Below are 16,121 nucleotides of genomic sequence, written 5' to 3' on the forward strand. Positions count from 1 at the left end.
CCAAGCAGATCCTAGGGCTCAAAAATAGAGTATGAAATTGGCCAGGCCAGATAGAGAGATAGTCCATCCGCAACCCAAGGGGGTAGCGACAAAAAAACGGGCCGTATATAAAAAGCTGATGATCATTCCCCACAACCTCTGCTTGGAGGGTGAGTGGGCACACTGCACCTGTCACCCCCCCCCATTAAAACAGCTGGATTTAGCCTTAATAATTCCCACTTCCTGTCAGCAGTGACAGTTGGGCTGCGATTCACTAACAGCTGACGGATATGGACTCTGATTGACAAACTGCCAAACTAACTACTCATGTACAATAATGGGCCACCTGCCTCCTGCAGTTTAACATGTGTCACTCCAAAAGCTCTGACAATCGTAAACATGATGACTATACATGGCAAGTTTAACATCTGCCTGTGGCAAGTTTAACAACTATCCCTATGCATAATATATAATAGTATTAATACAGACTTAATTGGAGTATTCTTCAGCTGTCTGGGACCCACAGGTACGCAATCATGCACAATCAAACACATTGATAGAGAAGTTGGAAGCTGTACAGCGACGAGCAGTTAGGTTTGTATGTGGGGATTACAGGTACTCAACCAGTGTAACACAACTCCGAACATCACTTGGCCTTCCCACACTGCAGCAGCGCAGAAAACAAACACGCCTAACACTTATGTACAAGTCCTTCCACCAGCTGGCAGCAGTACCCATACACGACTACTTGACACCGAACACAAATACAACTAGAGGTCACCCCTTCCGCTTTATTACTCTTACAACAAAGACAGAGACATTTAGAACTAGCTATTTCCCTAGAACAACCATAGAATGGTATGACCTCCCGTCCCAAGTAGTCACTGCCAAGTCACTCGATTTGTTTAAACGGGGGCTGGCCCAACACATGGGCCTCCCCCAACCCCATATGTAAATATTATGTATACTTAGTGTGGCCAACACATCATTTTTCTTGTTATATTTTTGAATGCACAAGTTTTGTTAAGTTTATTGAGCACGGTTGCACCACCACCACCGGCCACACTGAGGCGGGCACCTGGACGTGATGCCCCTGGCGGGATTTTGTCCAGTATTGCATAAGATAAGATAAGATAACATCTCATTGAGACAAAGAATTCCAAACCGTGAGCTATGCAAGAATATATTGCTGAAACAATACGGCAAAGGAGACAACGTTTTGTAGGCCACTGTTGGAGGAAAAAGGATGAGGTAGTGCCAACTTACAACATAAAGTTTGATAAACAAGCTAGCAAGCACAAGGCCACACCAATTCAATTTCTTAGTTCTCAGATTAAAAAAAAAAAAACAATGCCAGATTGGAACATCAACATGAAAACAGTCTGGGGGAACAGCCTCTACCTCGGTTCACACAATTTCAGGAGTGACCACAGTCACCAGAATGCAAATATTCTTCGAAAGCCCTCTGTTTTCATGATGTCATCTTCTTAAAATTCTACATACATGTCTGAGAACCAACAAATTAAGATCGCCTGACTTAGTAACGGTACCCAGCTTGCACAAAGAAACTGCATGAGCACAATCTGGGAACACCGCCAAATAGCAAGAGTGACTGATAAGGAGCAGTGCCAGAAATTTATGGGAGATATAACGTAGGTGGAACATGTTTACCTACAACTACAAGGGGCTGGGCGTATGATGTCTGCCAACAATGAAAAAGCCATCCCTGTTACATAAAGCAACTACATTGAGAACCGCGCAAGCCATATCAAGACGAGCAAGGGCCTAGCTCCTAGCCTAAGCACTTAGGCCAGGCAATGAACAGTGCACCATGGTTTTACCTCCCATCCAGGGTGGTGGGTGTTACAGTAGCCCCAACTGCTGGAGCTCAAACTCCCTGCAGCTGAGTCTGTCAAATATTAACACAAAATACATGTACCTGGCACACTACAACAACAGGGGCCTGTATCTTATTTTTATGAGGCGTAACCTGTGCGCCTTCTCAAATTTGTATAATTGCAAATCAGTGACCAACATTAAATGTTCAAATTCATTATTTTAGGAATGTTTCTGAATTTACTGTAACATGTTATGACTGCCAAGAATTTGGCATGATTCCTAATGCAGATTTGCTAAATTGATTATGGAGAAAATGTGTGCAGCTCAGATAGAAATTTCACCAGATGAAACACAATTTACACATGAATCATTTTCCTATTCATGACAGAGACTGAGAGAGAAGGCACAAAGAATGAAAAACCTCTGCTAATCAAACTACATGAAGCTGACATGTCTACAACAAGGGTCTGAATGCCTTTGTTTTCCCTGAGACGTCACCAGTCATTTCAATTGTCATGGTTCACAAATACTAGTATACCACCGCCTATTCAATGCAAAGCGAAATCGGTTGTGTTCAAACAGAATTACTGGTACATGTAGCTTTGCTCGAGGGATGTTTTATAAATTTGATGTAACTAAGGACAATTTTTTTTAATTTGACGTAACCAAGGACAACACATTACGTAAGCCCAGAATTTGCACTACCCCTACCAATAGTACCATGCAGACCCCAATCAACAACAGATAAAATACAGACAGAAATTCCTTATCACATAAAAGTTCAACTGCTGGATCAAAGAAAAAAAAACAACAACACACACACAGAAATTTTCCAAGAAAACACCAGGACATACTTTTCTCCTAGGCGAAGGTAGCTGAAAGGCTTGACGACATCACATAACCACTGATCACAATTCCCAGGGTCAGGAGTAAATCCTAATCTCCTACTGGTTTCCTCACACTGTTTAGTATAAAGCATGGCACAGCCTTTTTCTTCTCTAACAAAGGATTCTACAACAAGACGCTGTAACTGACAGCAAAGGAAGCAGTCAGTATTCTATTGAGGACACTGCACTTAGATGGGGTTTAAACATGCTCGGCTGGTTTGTTTGGGTTTCAACTGGTTCCCGCCAGACAACCTCATTTGCATATCCTGTGTGCGTGCTGGCTGGCATGTCAAACTAGGTTACCATTATTAAGGAGTACTGCTTAAATAAGTGTAGGGACGTACCAAAAGGGCTTCTAGGGATGGTTAAGGACCAGAGTCTAGGAAATGGGCAGAGCAATTATATTTTTACATTTAATAATAGTTACCCCAGGAAACATGGGGAAACAGATAATACTGTTAACAGTTAATGAGAAAGATGTAAAATATTAAAAGACTGACTCTCAAAAATGCCTGCTGTTTGTATCTAAAATATGCAAAATGCTAGCATCTACATTGTACCCTATTCCACACCTCGACCATATCATATCATATCATATCATATCATATCATATCATATCACATCATATTCATATGCTATATTGGCAGATTCTTACTTCTAGCACTAACATATAGTCTAAATTTCCAGGCAGATCATTCTGTTACCTTCCATGGTGAGATTAAAATAGCTAGTAAGCTGACTTAAGTAGTAGTCAGCCTAATAATAACAAATATGTGATATACTATACATTCTGAGTCGTACTAGTATGACTCAGTCATAGTATAGCCCTATTCAAGGCCTGGAACATTTTTTGTTACCTGCAATACAATACAGTGAAAGAGAAATTCATGCCATGTTTAAGGGTTCTTCTAACACTATTTTTTCTGTAATATTTTGTTAGAAAAAAGAAACAGGTACATTTTATACATGCAAAACATGCATGCAGTATGCCTATAGAACAACATTAGTACATACATGTACAGTAATAACATCACATACATGTACAACAACTGCACATAACAACATTGCACCTCTGAATGTCGCTTTGTCCCTTCCCTTCCACCATGAAGGCTCAGATATCTACTAGTCCTGATCAAACATTATAACAAAAGACGCACACAGCAGCACATGCTGTAAAGGCAGCAACCTGACACCCCTCTCAGCCGAGATGGAACGTTCCTGATACAACCTGCCTAGACTGGCTGTTACTGGCTCTGAGTGAATGCCTGCATAACTCAGCGTGATTGTTGTTACCGGCTGATTTCAAGGATGGCATGTACTCGAAAGGCTTACAGCAATGCCAACAATAACAATATGGATTGCATGGTCTAGAAACTTCTAAGGCTGTATCATACAAACAAGTTTTACAATATATAGCTTTATGAATTTGTATATTTGGGACTGGCAATTGAAGACTTATCAGTATTGTCTTTTTCATGTTTTCAAAGTTTATTCCTCTAATGAACTGTACAGAAATCTGAATAATATTGATTTGAAACATTGTGCGATGAACACAAAGAGTCAGAAGTTCATGTTTCACGTACATGTTGACAAAACAACTATTTGAAAACATGTTGACTGGAGGCTGGTACATTATACTATAGCTTGGTATGCTGAAAGCTTGGTCTAGCTTGGGTTATGTCAAAACATTTTCAACCTACAGAGGTTCAGAGGTTGTTAATATGGATATTTACCCTTTTCCTGCTGCCTTACTCAGTATACCATACACATTTGGTGAAGACAGCTGTACCTTAGCAAGTGGAAGGTTAATTTTTGTTTATTTTTTTTCATGGAAAGATGTTTTTAATGCAATGATATGCAGAGTTATCATGCAGCAAATGTACAGTACTATGTTGTGCCTTCATATGATTTTCAGACATTTTTTTGTTGTTGTTGCAAAAATGGTAAACCGCATTTAGGGGTAATACATTTACCAGTTTTGTACTACTAGTGAGTGAGTATAGTAAGTACAAGCTATGTACATCCGGACTGTAGCCTGAGTGTGTAGGTTTGAACTGTGTAGGCTTTAAATCCAATCTGAGAGGATGTCCCTGAACAATGCCAGGTACAGTGTACTCATTTTCACCTGAGTTGATTGAGGAAAAGTGTTAAGTGACTTTTCCAAGGACACATCAGTGGGGCCTGCCAGGGATTCAAACCCAGTACCTTTAGACTCTGAGTCAACAACTTAACCACAAGACCACCTTGCCACCCACAGCTGTACTGCTTGAAAGCAGTATATAATACTACTCTCTACACTGTACCAATGCTTGATTGTTGCTATTAAAGGATCGACATGTTTGGTCAAATATGTTAAATATGCATTAGGGATAGGGGGTGGGTTGCTGTTAGACCTAGACCAGACCAGACAAGACCAGTTTCGACCGGTACGACATACAAAAGCTGGGTGAAAAGTTGTTTTTTTTACCAGAATAAAGTATAAATACACATAGCCATCTCTATCTAGACATTTTATAATGTAAGGTAATCTGGACATAGAAGCTGAGAATAGCATTGAATCAAGCTAAATTGGTCAACATTAATACATGTATAACCAAAGTTACATGTATACTATGACTCATATAAGTATAGCCCTAGTTAAGGCTCATAATATTACTTGTAGTATTGCAAGTTATCAGATATTTTACCTGCAAGTTGCAAAATCTTTCTGCTGCAAATACATGTCCTATCCATTCTCAAAATTCCCACTATCAAATACATGAATATTGTTCTTTCATCGGTGTTATATAGCTTTAGCTGCCGCTGTGCCGCGTGCCTGCGAAGCTGGTGTGTTATGCTGAAGGGCGGTTATACCGGCTTAACAGATACAGATACCGTACAAATCACAAACTTAAAACACAGTGAAAACCTCATTTCCCCCACTGACACAAATTAAGTCCAGCAAAAATAGATGAACTTACGGTATTATAACCGAATTAACACAGGGTTTGCACTAACCTGTTGACGTCAGGTGGGCTGTGAAAACTGCTGTTGTAGCTGCTGCTTGCAGGTGAATTGAAGGAAGCATCTGAAGGACCACACTGTTAAGAAAACACAACACTGTGGTTAACCATACAACATTGAGGTAACCATTCAAACAGTGTCAGAATCACCATAAATGGAAAGTTCAACAAATCAAAACAGTGAAAAACCTTCTCCTTACTGCCTAACCCCGTAACCAATAGAGAATTGGTAGCCAAATGGCTACTTCAGTGTGCAACACAAACTTCGTGTGCTTAAGGTTAACATGAAGCATATAATGCTAAGGTGTTACAACAAGTGTAGACCTACAAAACAAATTGGTTGTGTAACAGTGTAATCGTAACACTGGTCACTTTACATTCGGGAAGCCTTCTATCCTTTTTGAACTGCACCATATTCAAAAGATTTAAATCCAAACTGGATCTGTCATTTGAAAGCACATGCTTTCCTACGCATGACTACTGTATCTATGATATTCTTATTTTTGTTTAAAAAATGGTTGAGTGGTTGAGGTATAAGTTGTTCTTGCTTTCCACATCTAAAGAGACCAGGGTTTTTCAGTTTTTTTAATGAACCTACTGCTGAAAGAGTGGTAAAAGTTGACTTACTTTAAAAGCTCACTACAACATAGTGACATTGTGAACTGATACAATGGAAGTATTGTGAATTAACAGTGGAAACAACCAAGTTATTTCATAAGGACTTCACCCAATGTTTAAAACCCTTACAACGTTGTGCTGAGGTGACGTCCCGGGTTGAAACAGGTTTTCCTGAAGGTCGTACATGGAAACAAGGTCGTACATGGAAACAAGGACAAAATAGAATGAACAGCATCCAATTTCATCAATTGAGTCATCATCATCAATTGAATAAACGAGAAATGCTTTTGAAAAAGCTGGTAGTGTGTGAAGGGAAGGATAAACCACACAGACAGCTACAGGGACAACTGCATTGGTAAGATCAAGGAGGGTAAGATCAAGGAGGCAGATACTGGTAACCTCCATGGTAAGACATTTTCAATGTGATTTGAGCACCTCCTAGTGACATGTTTCTAAACTGCATCTGTGTAGCACACATACACACAACAAATACATCTGGAGGAATTTTTTGCATACTAAAAACCTACTCTTCCTTCCTGATACAAAAGACATAATTTTCATAGAAATGTGCCCCTCTTCTCATAAAGAACAATAAACCACAGCTAAAATTCCTGCCCATGGACTGCAACTCTTTGCATTAGCATTCAAGTTGGCAAGTAAGCAACAGTTGGGATTCAACCCCCATTGGTAAAAAAATCCATTACAAACTAAACTTTACATTTAAATTTGTACACATATTTTATAATATGCAACAGCTATTATTTGTTGTTTCAACTGTATCACTGATAAGAGAATATTAACTTTGAAAAAAATCTGGTTTACCAACCCTGAAACTGCATTGGGCACCTTCAAAGGTTGTTAGTTTCTACATGTATGTGTGTTATTCACCTGCTGAGTTTCATGCAGGGGCATGACACAGACCTCAGTAAGGATGGTGTACTCGTACGATGGCTGATACTTGTCCTTGTCAGGTTTCTTCTCCATCTTCTCTCTGTCCGTTTTTATCTTTCGGTCCGCACCCTTCGGCTGAAACACACAGAAAGGTTGGTTTAAAAAATGTTTTTCGAAACATTTTGTTCAAACCATAACAGGACTCTAACTAGTGACTGTTCTTCCATTGCTGGAACTTTGTGGCATGTGATGGAAAATTTTAAAACCAATTTCTCAAACTTGACAGACGAAGATCTTGGTAAAGATGTTAAAACATCCAAAGGACCACCGACAACCACTCTCAACCCCACGTTCTACCTATTAAAATGCAGGAAATTGAAGGCTTCAAAATCCAGAATTTTCTGTGGAGGCATGCTCCCCAACCCTCTGGATTGCGAATATGGTACCCCCCAAATCCGATCAAACTATCTAGACACCTTGAACACCTTTATTTAACATGATAATATGTGCAGTAATCGTGTTGAAAACTATCTGCGTACCTTAATTTGACATGATAATTTGTGCAGTAATTGTGTCTAAAACGATCTGCCCACCTTGATTTGATGTGTAATTTGTGCAGTAATTTTTGTGTGGAAAACAATCTGCGCACCTTGAACACCTTGATTTGACATGATAATTTGTGCAGTAAATTTTTGTGTTGAAAACTATCTGCGCACGTTGAACAACTTGATTTGTTGTATAATTTGTGCAGTAATTATTTTTGTGTTCAAAACTATCTGCGCATCACCTTGATTTGACATGATAATTTGTGCAGTAATTTTGGTGTGGAAAATTATCTGCCAAACTTGAACACCTTGATTTGACATGATAATTTGTGCAGTAATTGTGTTGAAAACTATCTGCCCACCTTGAACACCTTGATTTGACATGATGCAGAGTGCAGATGTTCGTCCTCTGTAGTGTAAGAGTCCACCTGTATACGGAAGGGGATGCCCTTCTCTCCACCATGCCTGTGTGCCGTGAACTCTGTACTTATGCAGTGGACCTGCGACAAAGTAACAAACATGGAAATGTCAGTGAAGGTTAGACATCCAAGATATGCCAAAAAAATGGTTACTCAAGCGACTGGATATGATTTTGGAAACGGTCAGTTACTTTTTGCATTTCAGACATTTCAGGTAGCATCCACTACCTTTTGTCAGTGACACTGGAGAGTTGATAAAAAGTTTGTGCTTATAAATCTGCTTTTCTATCAACTCTCTAGTGTCACTGACAAAAGGTAGTGGATGGTATCTGAAACGTCTGACCGTTTCCAAAATACATTGTGATTCAAATTTTACCACTGGATAAAACTGAAACAATTAATAGAGACCTTTCTAGTGTCTGTCCGACACTCTTAATCAGTTAAGAAATTTTTTTTCTTCTATTACTTTTTCTTACACACAAAATGTCAACACCATGCTATGTACTAGACAGGGGTCAAAATACCAACTGCATATGAATCTGAAGTAAGTGCAGGTAGAATTCGAGCTGTGCAGGTATTTCGGAACCTAACCTGCACTGTACACCCAGTATTTTGAGCCTAATGGGAAGAAATATTTCTAAATACCTGTATTGCCACAGATGTATCTTTGTTTGGGTCCCACTGGAACTCTACTTTGTTGACAGCAGTAGGGTCTTTTCTGATATCATATATGTTGACTGACAGGGGGATATCTGGGAAGAAACAACAGTTGTTAAACCTCTTTGTAAGAATTCTGATAGGAAAAGCAAATGCAAGCTATACTACTCACTTTCAAGTCAGATTTTTTTTTTGCTGTATTTTTAAAATTTGTGTTCACGATGGTGATGGTCTTTAATATTGTGTAACTACAGTTGTATAATATAATTGATTCAACCCTATATATGTAAATGAGCAGCAGTTTCTAAGGGATGTGTGAGCGTACCGATATCGAGCAGTCTTTCATTGGGCCTAATGGACCTCCACTGGGCCAGCTGTTCATACTCCGTGTACTGCAGCCTTCTGTCATGGAACACCACTCGCACAACACTCTGGGTGGGAGGGGGGCAAATATACATGTATGGTTAATGTATCAGAACACAGTTTTCGCCCTGATTTCTAGAGTTAAGGAACCCAAAGTGAGAAGGTTTGATACTTCAAAATATATATTAGTAGACTGCACACGCGGGGTACAAAAATTTAATATCTTTGTGTTCAGGGTACAATCTACAAAATATGTGAAAATTGGCGCAAGTTTGTCGGCGCTATGTGGGGGTCATCATCAATCATATGAACAGCAGCCAATGCACAGTAAGGCCTAGGAAAAAAAATGTTGTGTTTCCTGTTTCAGTCCTGAAAAAAATAGGGCTGGTAGGTAGGAATTATCTTTTTTTCTTCTTTTTTCTATTAGACTTTAACTGATCTCAAGTGATCCAGCTTATACAATAAAGTAAAACTTGCATGATGACACTTTTCATGATGATATTTTCAATGTCAATGTTGGAAAACCGATTGTACAATGTTACATCCCTCAGTTGTCAGATCATGGTCAGATCATGGTCAATCAGCGTGAAAAATTTATGTCCCTTGCAGTAGTCCACACAAAAAAAGGCTAAGGTTGGTACATGTAGTTTTTTCTAAGATCATTCGGGAAACAGGAAACACAACATTTGTTTTCCTAGGCCTTAAATCAAAGTAAGAGTAATATCCAGGCCCTAATCTCTATGCCAACTGCACAAACATCATAATTCAAATTATTCAGTCTCAAATCTGACGTAATACTCCATTCAAGTTTTCACAGAAGATTTGTGCCGATCCTGTGCCCTTGGGAAAGGCACTTTACACGACTTTCCTCACTTAGCTCAGGTGTAAATGAGTATCGTCCTGTCATGTATTTGTCCCCTGTGTTGGTGGCGGCATTAATATAAGTTGAAAAATAACTTGAGTGTGTCGTCACCACGTCTGGTGATTAAATGTTGGAATAAAAAAAAAAAATCTTTGCAGCTTTCTCTAGTATTATGTCTCACTATTTTGTACCCAAACTACTAATGACTATGGGATTTGCCCAGAAATACTGTTTACTGTGTATCATAACATACAACATGTAATAAGTTGACTTTGTACATGAAACTACCATTCAGCCATTCAAGCTTTCAATATTAGAATTTTTGCAGCTTTCTTAAGTATTGTGTCTCACTAATTTGTGCCCGAACTACTATGACTACAGGATTTGTGCACAAATACTGTTTACTGTGAATCATAACATATAACATGTAATTTCAAGGTGACTTTGAACACGAAACTCCATATTGCCAAACTCAGAGTACATTGACTGATTGAGATTTCTCAAATTACACTGGTTGTATGGATGCCTGATTTATAGCCAAATTGCATGTTGAGCTTAGAGATCCAAACAATAAATCTTTGAACAAAGGCGTGTCAGGCCCAATTTATTACACGCAAATTTATATCTGTCTTGAATTGGTGCTGTGTACCTAAACCCACGTTTAGTTCCAGGACCTGAGCCAGTCCAGTCCAGACGTTTAGGTTCTGGTCTGGATTTGTAAGTCCTGACCTAAAGCAGGGCATATACAAAACACGGAAGGGACTTCCTACCGATTTCCCGAAGGAAAATAGGGCACCTTTACTGCAAAATTTTGTTACGGGCACTGCACTACCAGGGTTTAGAAGCCAGATATGTTGTTTGCGGGACACGTCTGGGCAAAACTGTGGTCATATGATTTACGGAGGCTGACACTTCACGATGCCCAATGGCAGTGTTTTCTTCATTTTTACTATTTAAGATTTCAGGTGGTTTAGAACAAAAAGGGAAATGTGACATGATTTTTCTTTTGTAAGTCTGCGTAAGTATGTGTTTAGTAAGAATGTGTGTACTGAGGTGCTATCCTTACCTTAAGTAACTCTCCTCCTTGAAAACTGCTGTTGTCACCCAGACGCTTTAGTCTCAACTCATACGACTGACCTGTGTATATGATAAAGAAAAGTATGAAATTTCATCATGTCTTTACTTTACAATGTAGTTTCTGTTTCTATAATTATGAATTGAATAGGATACATATAAACTTTCTGTAAAGATTAGTAATGTGCTATACAATATTATATCCATTACAATTGTTATGCAGGGCTCAAAATACTTTTGTCTGCATATCTGCACTGGTGCAGGTAACAATTGAAAATTACCTGCACCACTCAAAATTTAGGAAGCATGGTTCATACTGAAACCATTGCCATAATTTCTGTTATGAATATGTGTGAGAAACAATAGGAGTTGTAGACTTACGTTGGTTAAGATAAGTCACGGTTTCTTCGTTGATCTTAGAAGCAGGGGACGTTGCAGCACACAGGATGTACTGGAAACTGGGAAGAAAACAATGTTAGTTATTGGTGGTCGTTGGCAAGCTAATTGGTCTGTTGTATATGCAATTTTATTACACCTACCACTTTCGTGTATATGTTTTGGGTTACATGAGGGAACTGTGAAGACAGATGTTTGTTTACCTTAGACTTAAAAGGTAAATAAGGTTGTTGTAACTATTTGGAGATAGCTTGTTCCATAGTGATGAGGAAGCTTTGTTCCATAGTAAGGAGAGATCATAGAGTATGGAGGAAGAAAGGGTGATTTGCTTCTGTAGTATCACTATGTTTTAGCAAAATATGTCCTCGCCGAGAAAGTTCGAAGTGGAGGCACAAGCGAATGAAGTTAGCGGATCATTTGCCATGGAAATAATGATTGAGTAGCGCCAAACTTGCCTGGTTTAGCATAACTGAGGATGAATATATAACCTACCTGTTCTCAAGTCCCTCCTGCTTGAATATGGGCAGAGCCAACACCTCACTGAAATAAAAACAGTTCCTTATTTAGTTTGATGACAAAACTGGAATTCTTAAGTTCCTACCTGGTCAAAGACTTAATATACAGTCTTGCATTTGAAGTGATCACCTTTATAAGCTGGCCATCTGACCATAATGGCCGCTTTTCCCTGTCCCAATTTTCTTTCCATAGACAACTGCCACCGGCACTATTTGAGACCACACATGGGCAATCTGCCCATGATGACTGTGTCATTTCCAAACGTGTGATAGAAAATCACTTTGGGTCAAAGGGGCGGTCCAGATCTATTCAAAATTGTAAAATGTGTGAAAATTTTGCTGTGGTTTTTTTGTTCTCTGTCCTACTAGTATCTTGTCAGCATGCTTTTTGTAAAGACCACTTGTCTAAGACCATTTTTTTCTCGGGTTGACTGTATTTATGTTTGGTTCCCACATGTCGTGACTCCATAGTGTGAGTACTGATCTGCTGAGTTTGTTCCTGGCAAAGATTTCACAGACTAGGCTAGACTACCCGGTAAGAGGTCAGGGGCAGTGTTTTCCCCAGACTACGGTTGACTCACGGGTCAATTTGACTCAAAGCATCTAACAGACATGCCTCAGTACTGAAGGTGAGGTCCCCTATGCCATGATTTGGACCCCCAATGCCCTGATTTGGACCCCTACGCACGTCTTTCTACCAGCACAGGGGTGTCTTTGGGGGAGAACCTTCAAAAATCTTGCAAAGAAAATGAAAATATAACCTAAGAACTAACCTATAGCAAAGGGAAACCTTAACTTCACTGTTCCTTAGGAGAGTTAAGCGTTTCAATTTTTTTCGGCTCGATGCATGACTTGCGCCGTCAAAGTTGCTGTTAGATGTACCTGACCCCTATGCTGTGAAAAAATCCTGGTGAGAACCCTGACCTCTGTACCTGTGAAGTTTGACATACAGACAAGTCTTGCATACTTGTGTTGTGTGTTGTGTGGGCCTATGCGTGTTTGTGGCCTGGTAGCTAAACCTATCATAGCTGCCAAGTCTCTTCTGGTCCCTACAAATATTTGACAGATACCCCTGCGGTCATTTCCTGGCAAGGCCAAACTGACTTGATTATTTGGATGACATCTGTGCACACATCAATGTTTTCTTCCTTAAAACAAAAAAAGTTTGCAACTATACTGTTTCTTTATTTATTTAATGAATTGAAGGATGACTGAGGTTGAAAAGAAAATAAAATGCTTGAACTCAGCCCAATACTGGAGACAGTGCACTCATCGGCACAAATTATGCAATGGGCAAATGGCAAAAGGTATTTCATTTTTTACAACTTACAAGTCTCTTTAAGAACGAAAGAGTAAGAAGAAAAGTGGTTTGGGGCTTCAAAAACCTCAAAGAGGCCCTAGTCGAACAGAAAAAAGTAGAGGATGAACAAGAAAAGAGAAAGCACAACCTTATCATATACAACGTTGAAGAAGCTGATCAGTCAGATACGAGAAAGAAACAAGATAAGGAGTTTGTAGAATCCCTCCTAAAAGTTCACCTTGAAGTCGATGTGAAGGTTAAAGAAATGTACAGACTAGGAAGAAAATCTGACACCAACCAAAAAAGAGGAAGACCGCTTAAAATCACTCTAGAAAACAAAGAAGACAGATCAATCATACTAAACAGACTCTCAAAGCTGAAAAACGCTGAAGACAAAATCAGAAGAATAAGTGTGACGGCAGACTTGAGCAAGGATGAGAGAGAAAAGATAAAAGAACTAGTACAAGAGGCAAAAAACAGAACACAGCAAGAAGTGAAGGGGGAATGGATACATGTTGTCCGGGGAACGTACCCAAAGCTACAGATAGTAAGAAAGAAACAGAGAAAAGACAACAAACTAGAAACCAAAGAGACAAAGGAAGACAAGTAAAAGACAATACAACAAGCCAAAACTGTGAAAGTAAAAGTTCTAATACAAGTGCAGACATGCCAGAACTCTACAAGGGAAAACAGTTGAAGGTTATTTACACGAACATTGATTGCATTACCAACAAGAAACATGAATACTGTGCTATTATTGACGAACTGCAACCAGACATTATTATTACGACAGAGACCAATCCAAAAAACCCAAGATACAAAATGACAAAAATTGACTTATATATTCCTGGATATAATTTGTATACAAATGCTGAGACAGAAGGTGTGAGGGGAGTTGCTGTGCATGTAAAGGAAAACTACAACTCCATGGAAGCTGAGAAACGAAGCTTACCACTGGACCATGTCCTTGAGGTGATACCAGTAGAGATGACACTAGACAAAAACGACAAGCTCTTGATTCTTGGAGTCTATAGAAGTCCAAACTCATCTACAGAGAATAACGATAGACTCAACAGACTAATACGTAACATCAAAGGCTATTCTCATGTACTTATAGCTGGGGATTTCAATTATCCTAAAATTCTGTGGTCAAATGGAGATGGTTCCATCAACCAACCAAACTGTGATGCTGGGAAATTCTTAGACGCCACTAGAGATGTATACTTGTACCAACATGTGGATTTCGCAACCAGGTACCAAATTAATCAAGAAAATAATGTGTTAGACCTTGTCTTCACAAATGAGATGAGCATGATAGACATGGTTACGATGAGACCACCAGTTGGAAAGAGTGATCATGCTATGTTAGTGTGGTCTTTTAAATGCTACGCAAAGAAAGATCACATCAGAAAGGAAATCCCGCTATACCATAAGGGCTTATATGACAATATGAAAGAGGACTTACAAAAAGACTGGAAGAAAATCTTTAGTAACCTTGACATTGATGAATGCTGGGATACATTTACTAAAAGCCCTAAAAGAGACAACGAACAAGAACAATTCCCATAGCCAAACCCTCAAACAGAAGAAGAAGGCTTTCATGGAAAGACAATGAAACTACAACAAAAATGAAAAAGAAACAGAAAGCATGGAAAATGTATATTCAAACAGGAAAAAAAGAAGACTACATAAAATATACAAGAATGCGAAACCAGGCGCGCTGGGCGTCAAGAAAAGCAGTAAAAAAACACGAGAAAGAAGTGGCTATGAACATCAAAGGAAACATCAAATTATTCTGGAAATATGTAAATAAAAAATCAAAGACTAGAGACAGCATCCCTGACCTAGTAGACGGCGACAGAACTGCCAGAACAGACGCAGAAAAAGCAGAGGCACTAAACAAATTTTCATAAGTACCTTCACAAAGGAAACACACAGTTTATCCCCACATTAGAGCAAAGAGACTACGAAGAAGAACTGACAGACATACAGATAAACCCAGAAGATATCTGCAAAAGACTGAAAAACTAACCATAATAAGGCCATGGGACCGGACAGAATTCATCCTAGAGTCCTAAAAGAACTTGCAGATATACTGGCTTATCCACTGAGCCTTATTTCCAGAAGTCCCTGAATGAGGGCAAACTTCCAACAGAGTGGAAGACCGGCATCATTACACCTCTTTACAAAAAGGGATGCAAGAAAAGCCCTAGTAACTACAGGCCTGTGTGTCTAACATCTGTAACTGGAAAACTGATGGAGGGGATTGTTAGAGATGAAATCTTAAGGCATATGTTGAGCAATAATCTTTTTACAACTCAACAACATGGATTTCTCCCTAGGAGATCAACTGTTACACAAATTCTCGAATGCATGGAAAACTGGACAACATGGATGGACCAGGGTCTTCCGGTTGACATAATTTATATGGACTTTCGTAAAGCTTTTGACTCTGTACCCATCTTAAGACTTCTAAACAAAGTGGAAAGTTACGGAATCAGAGGAAATCTTCTGAAATGGATAGCATCCTTTCTCCAAAACCGGAAACAAAAAGTATGCCTTAACGAAAGCAGTTCACAGTGGGGTGAGGTGCATAGTGGAGTCCCACAGGGAAGCGTCTTGGGACCGGTTCTTTTCACTATTTATATTAATGATATGCCGGATATGGTGAGCTGTCCTTTGAAGTTGTTTGCAGACGACACGAAGATATTCAGCCCAGTTCCAGAATTAAGAAACTGCGAAGTCCTACAACAAGACCTGAACAGTCTCCAGAA

The 16,121-nt window shown here is 39.3% G+C and overlaps 1 protein-coding gene across 4 annotated transcripts in view; it reads right to left on the minus strand.

Moving 5' to 3' along the window:
• Positions 1-16,121, minus strand: part of LOC109475834 (transcription factor CP2-like) — a 37,346-nt gene that overhangs the window by 18,042 nt on the left and 3,183 nt on the right. Inside the window, exons 2-10 of one of the 4 annotated variants that reach the window (XM_019776631.1) lie at positions 12,025-12,072; positions 11,518-11,594; positions 11,129-11,199; positions 9,163-9,268; positions 8,826-8,932; positions 8,124-8,261; positions 7,247-7,351; positions 6,455-6,496; positions 5,703-5,785 (exon numbers count right to left, since the gene is read on the minus strand). In XM_019776631.1, the coding sequence (XP_019632190.1) occupies positions 5,703-5,785; positions 6,455-6,496; positions 7,247-7,351; positions 8,124-8,261; positions 8,826-8,932; positions 9,163-9,268; positions 11,129-11,199; positions 11,518-11,594; positions 12,025-12,072 (777 nt within the window). Of the gene's footprint in view, positions 1-5,702; positions 5,786-6,454; positions 6,497-7,213; positions 7,352-8,123; positions 8,262-8,825; positions 8,933-9,162; positions 9,269-11,128; positions 11,200-11,517; positions 11,595-12,024; positions 12,073-16,121 lie in introns of all 4 variants that reach the window. The other 3 variants (XM_019776630.1, XM_019776633.1, XM_019776632.1) reach the window with 3 other exon arrangements.

Source organism: Branchiostoma belcheri, unplaced genomic scaffold (assembly GCF_001625305.1).
Source record: "Branchiostoma belcheri isolate BF01 breed outbred unplaced genomic scaffold, Haploidv18h27 scaffold35, whole genome shotgun sequence".
Classification (NCBI taxonomy): Eukaryota; Metazoa; Chordata; class Leptocardii; order Amphioxiformes; family Branchiostomatidae; genus Branchiostoma; species Branchiostoma belcheri.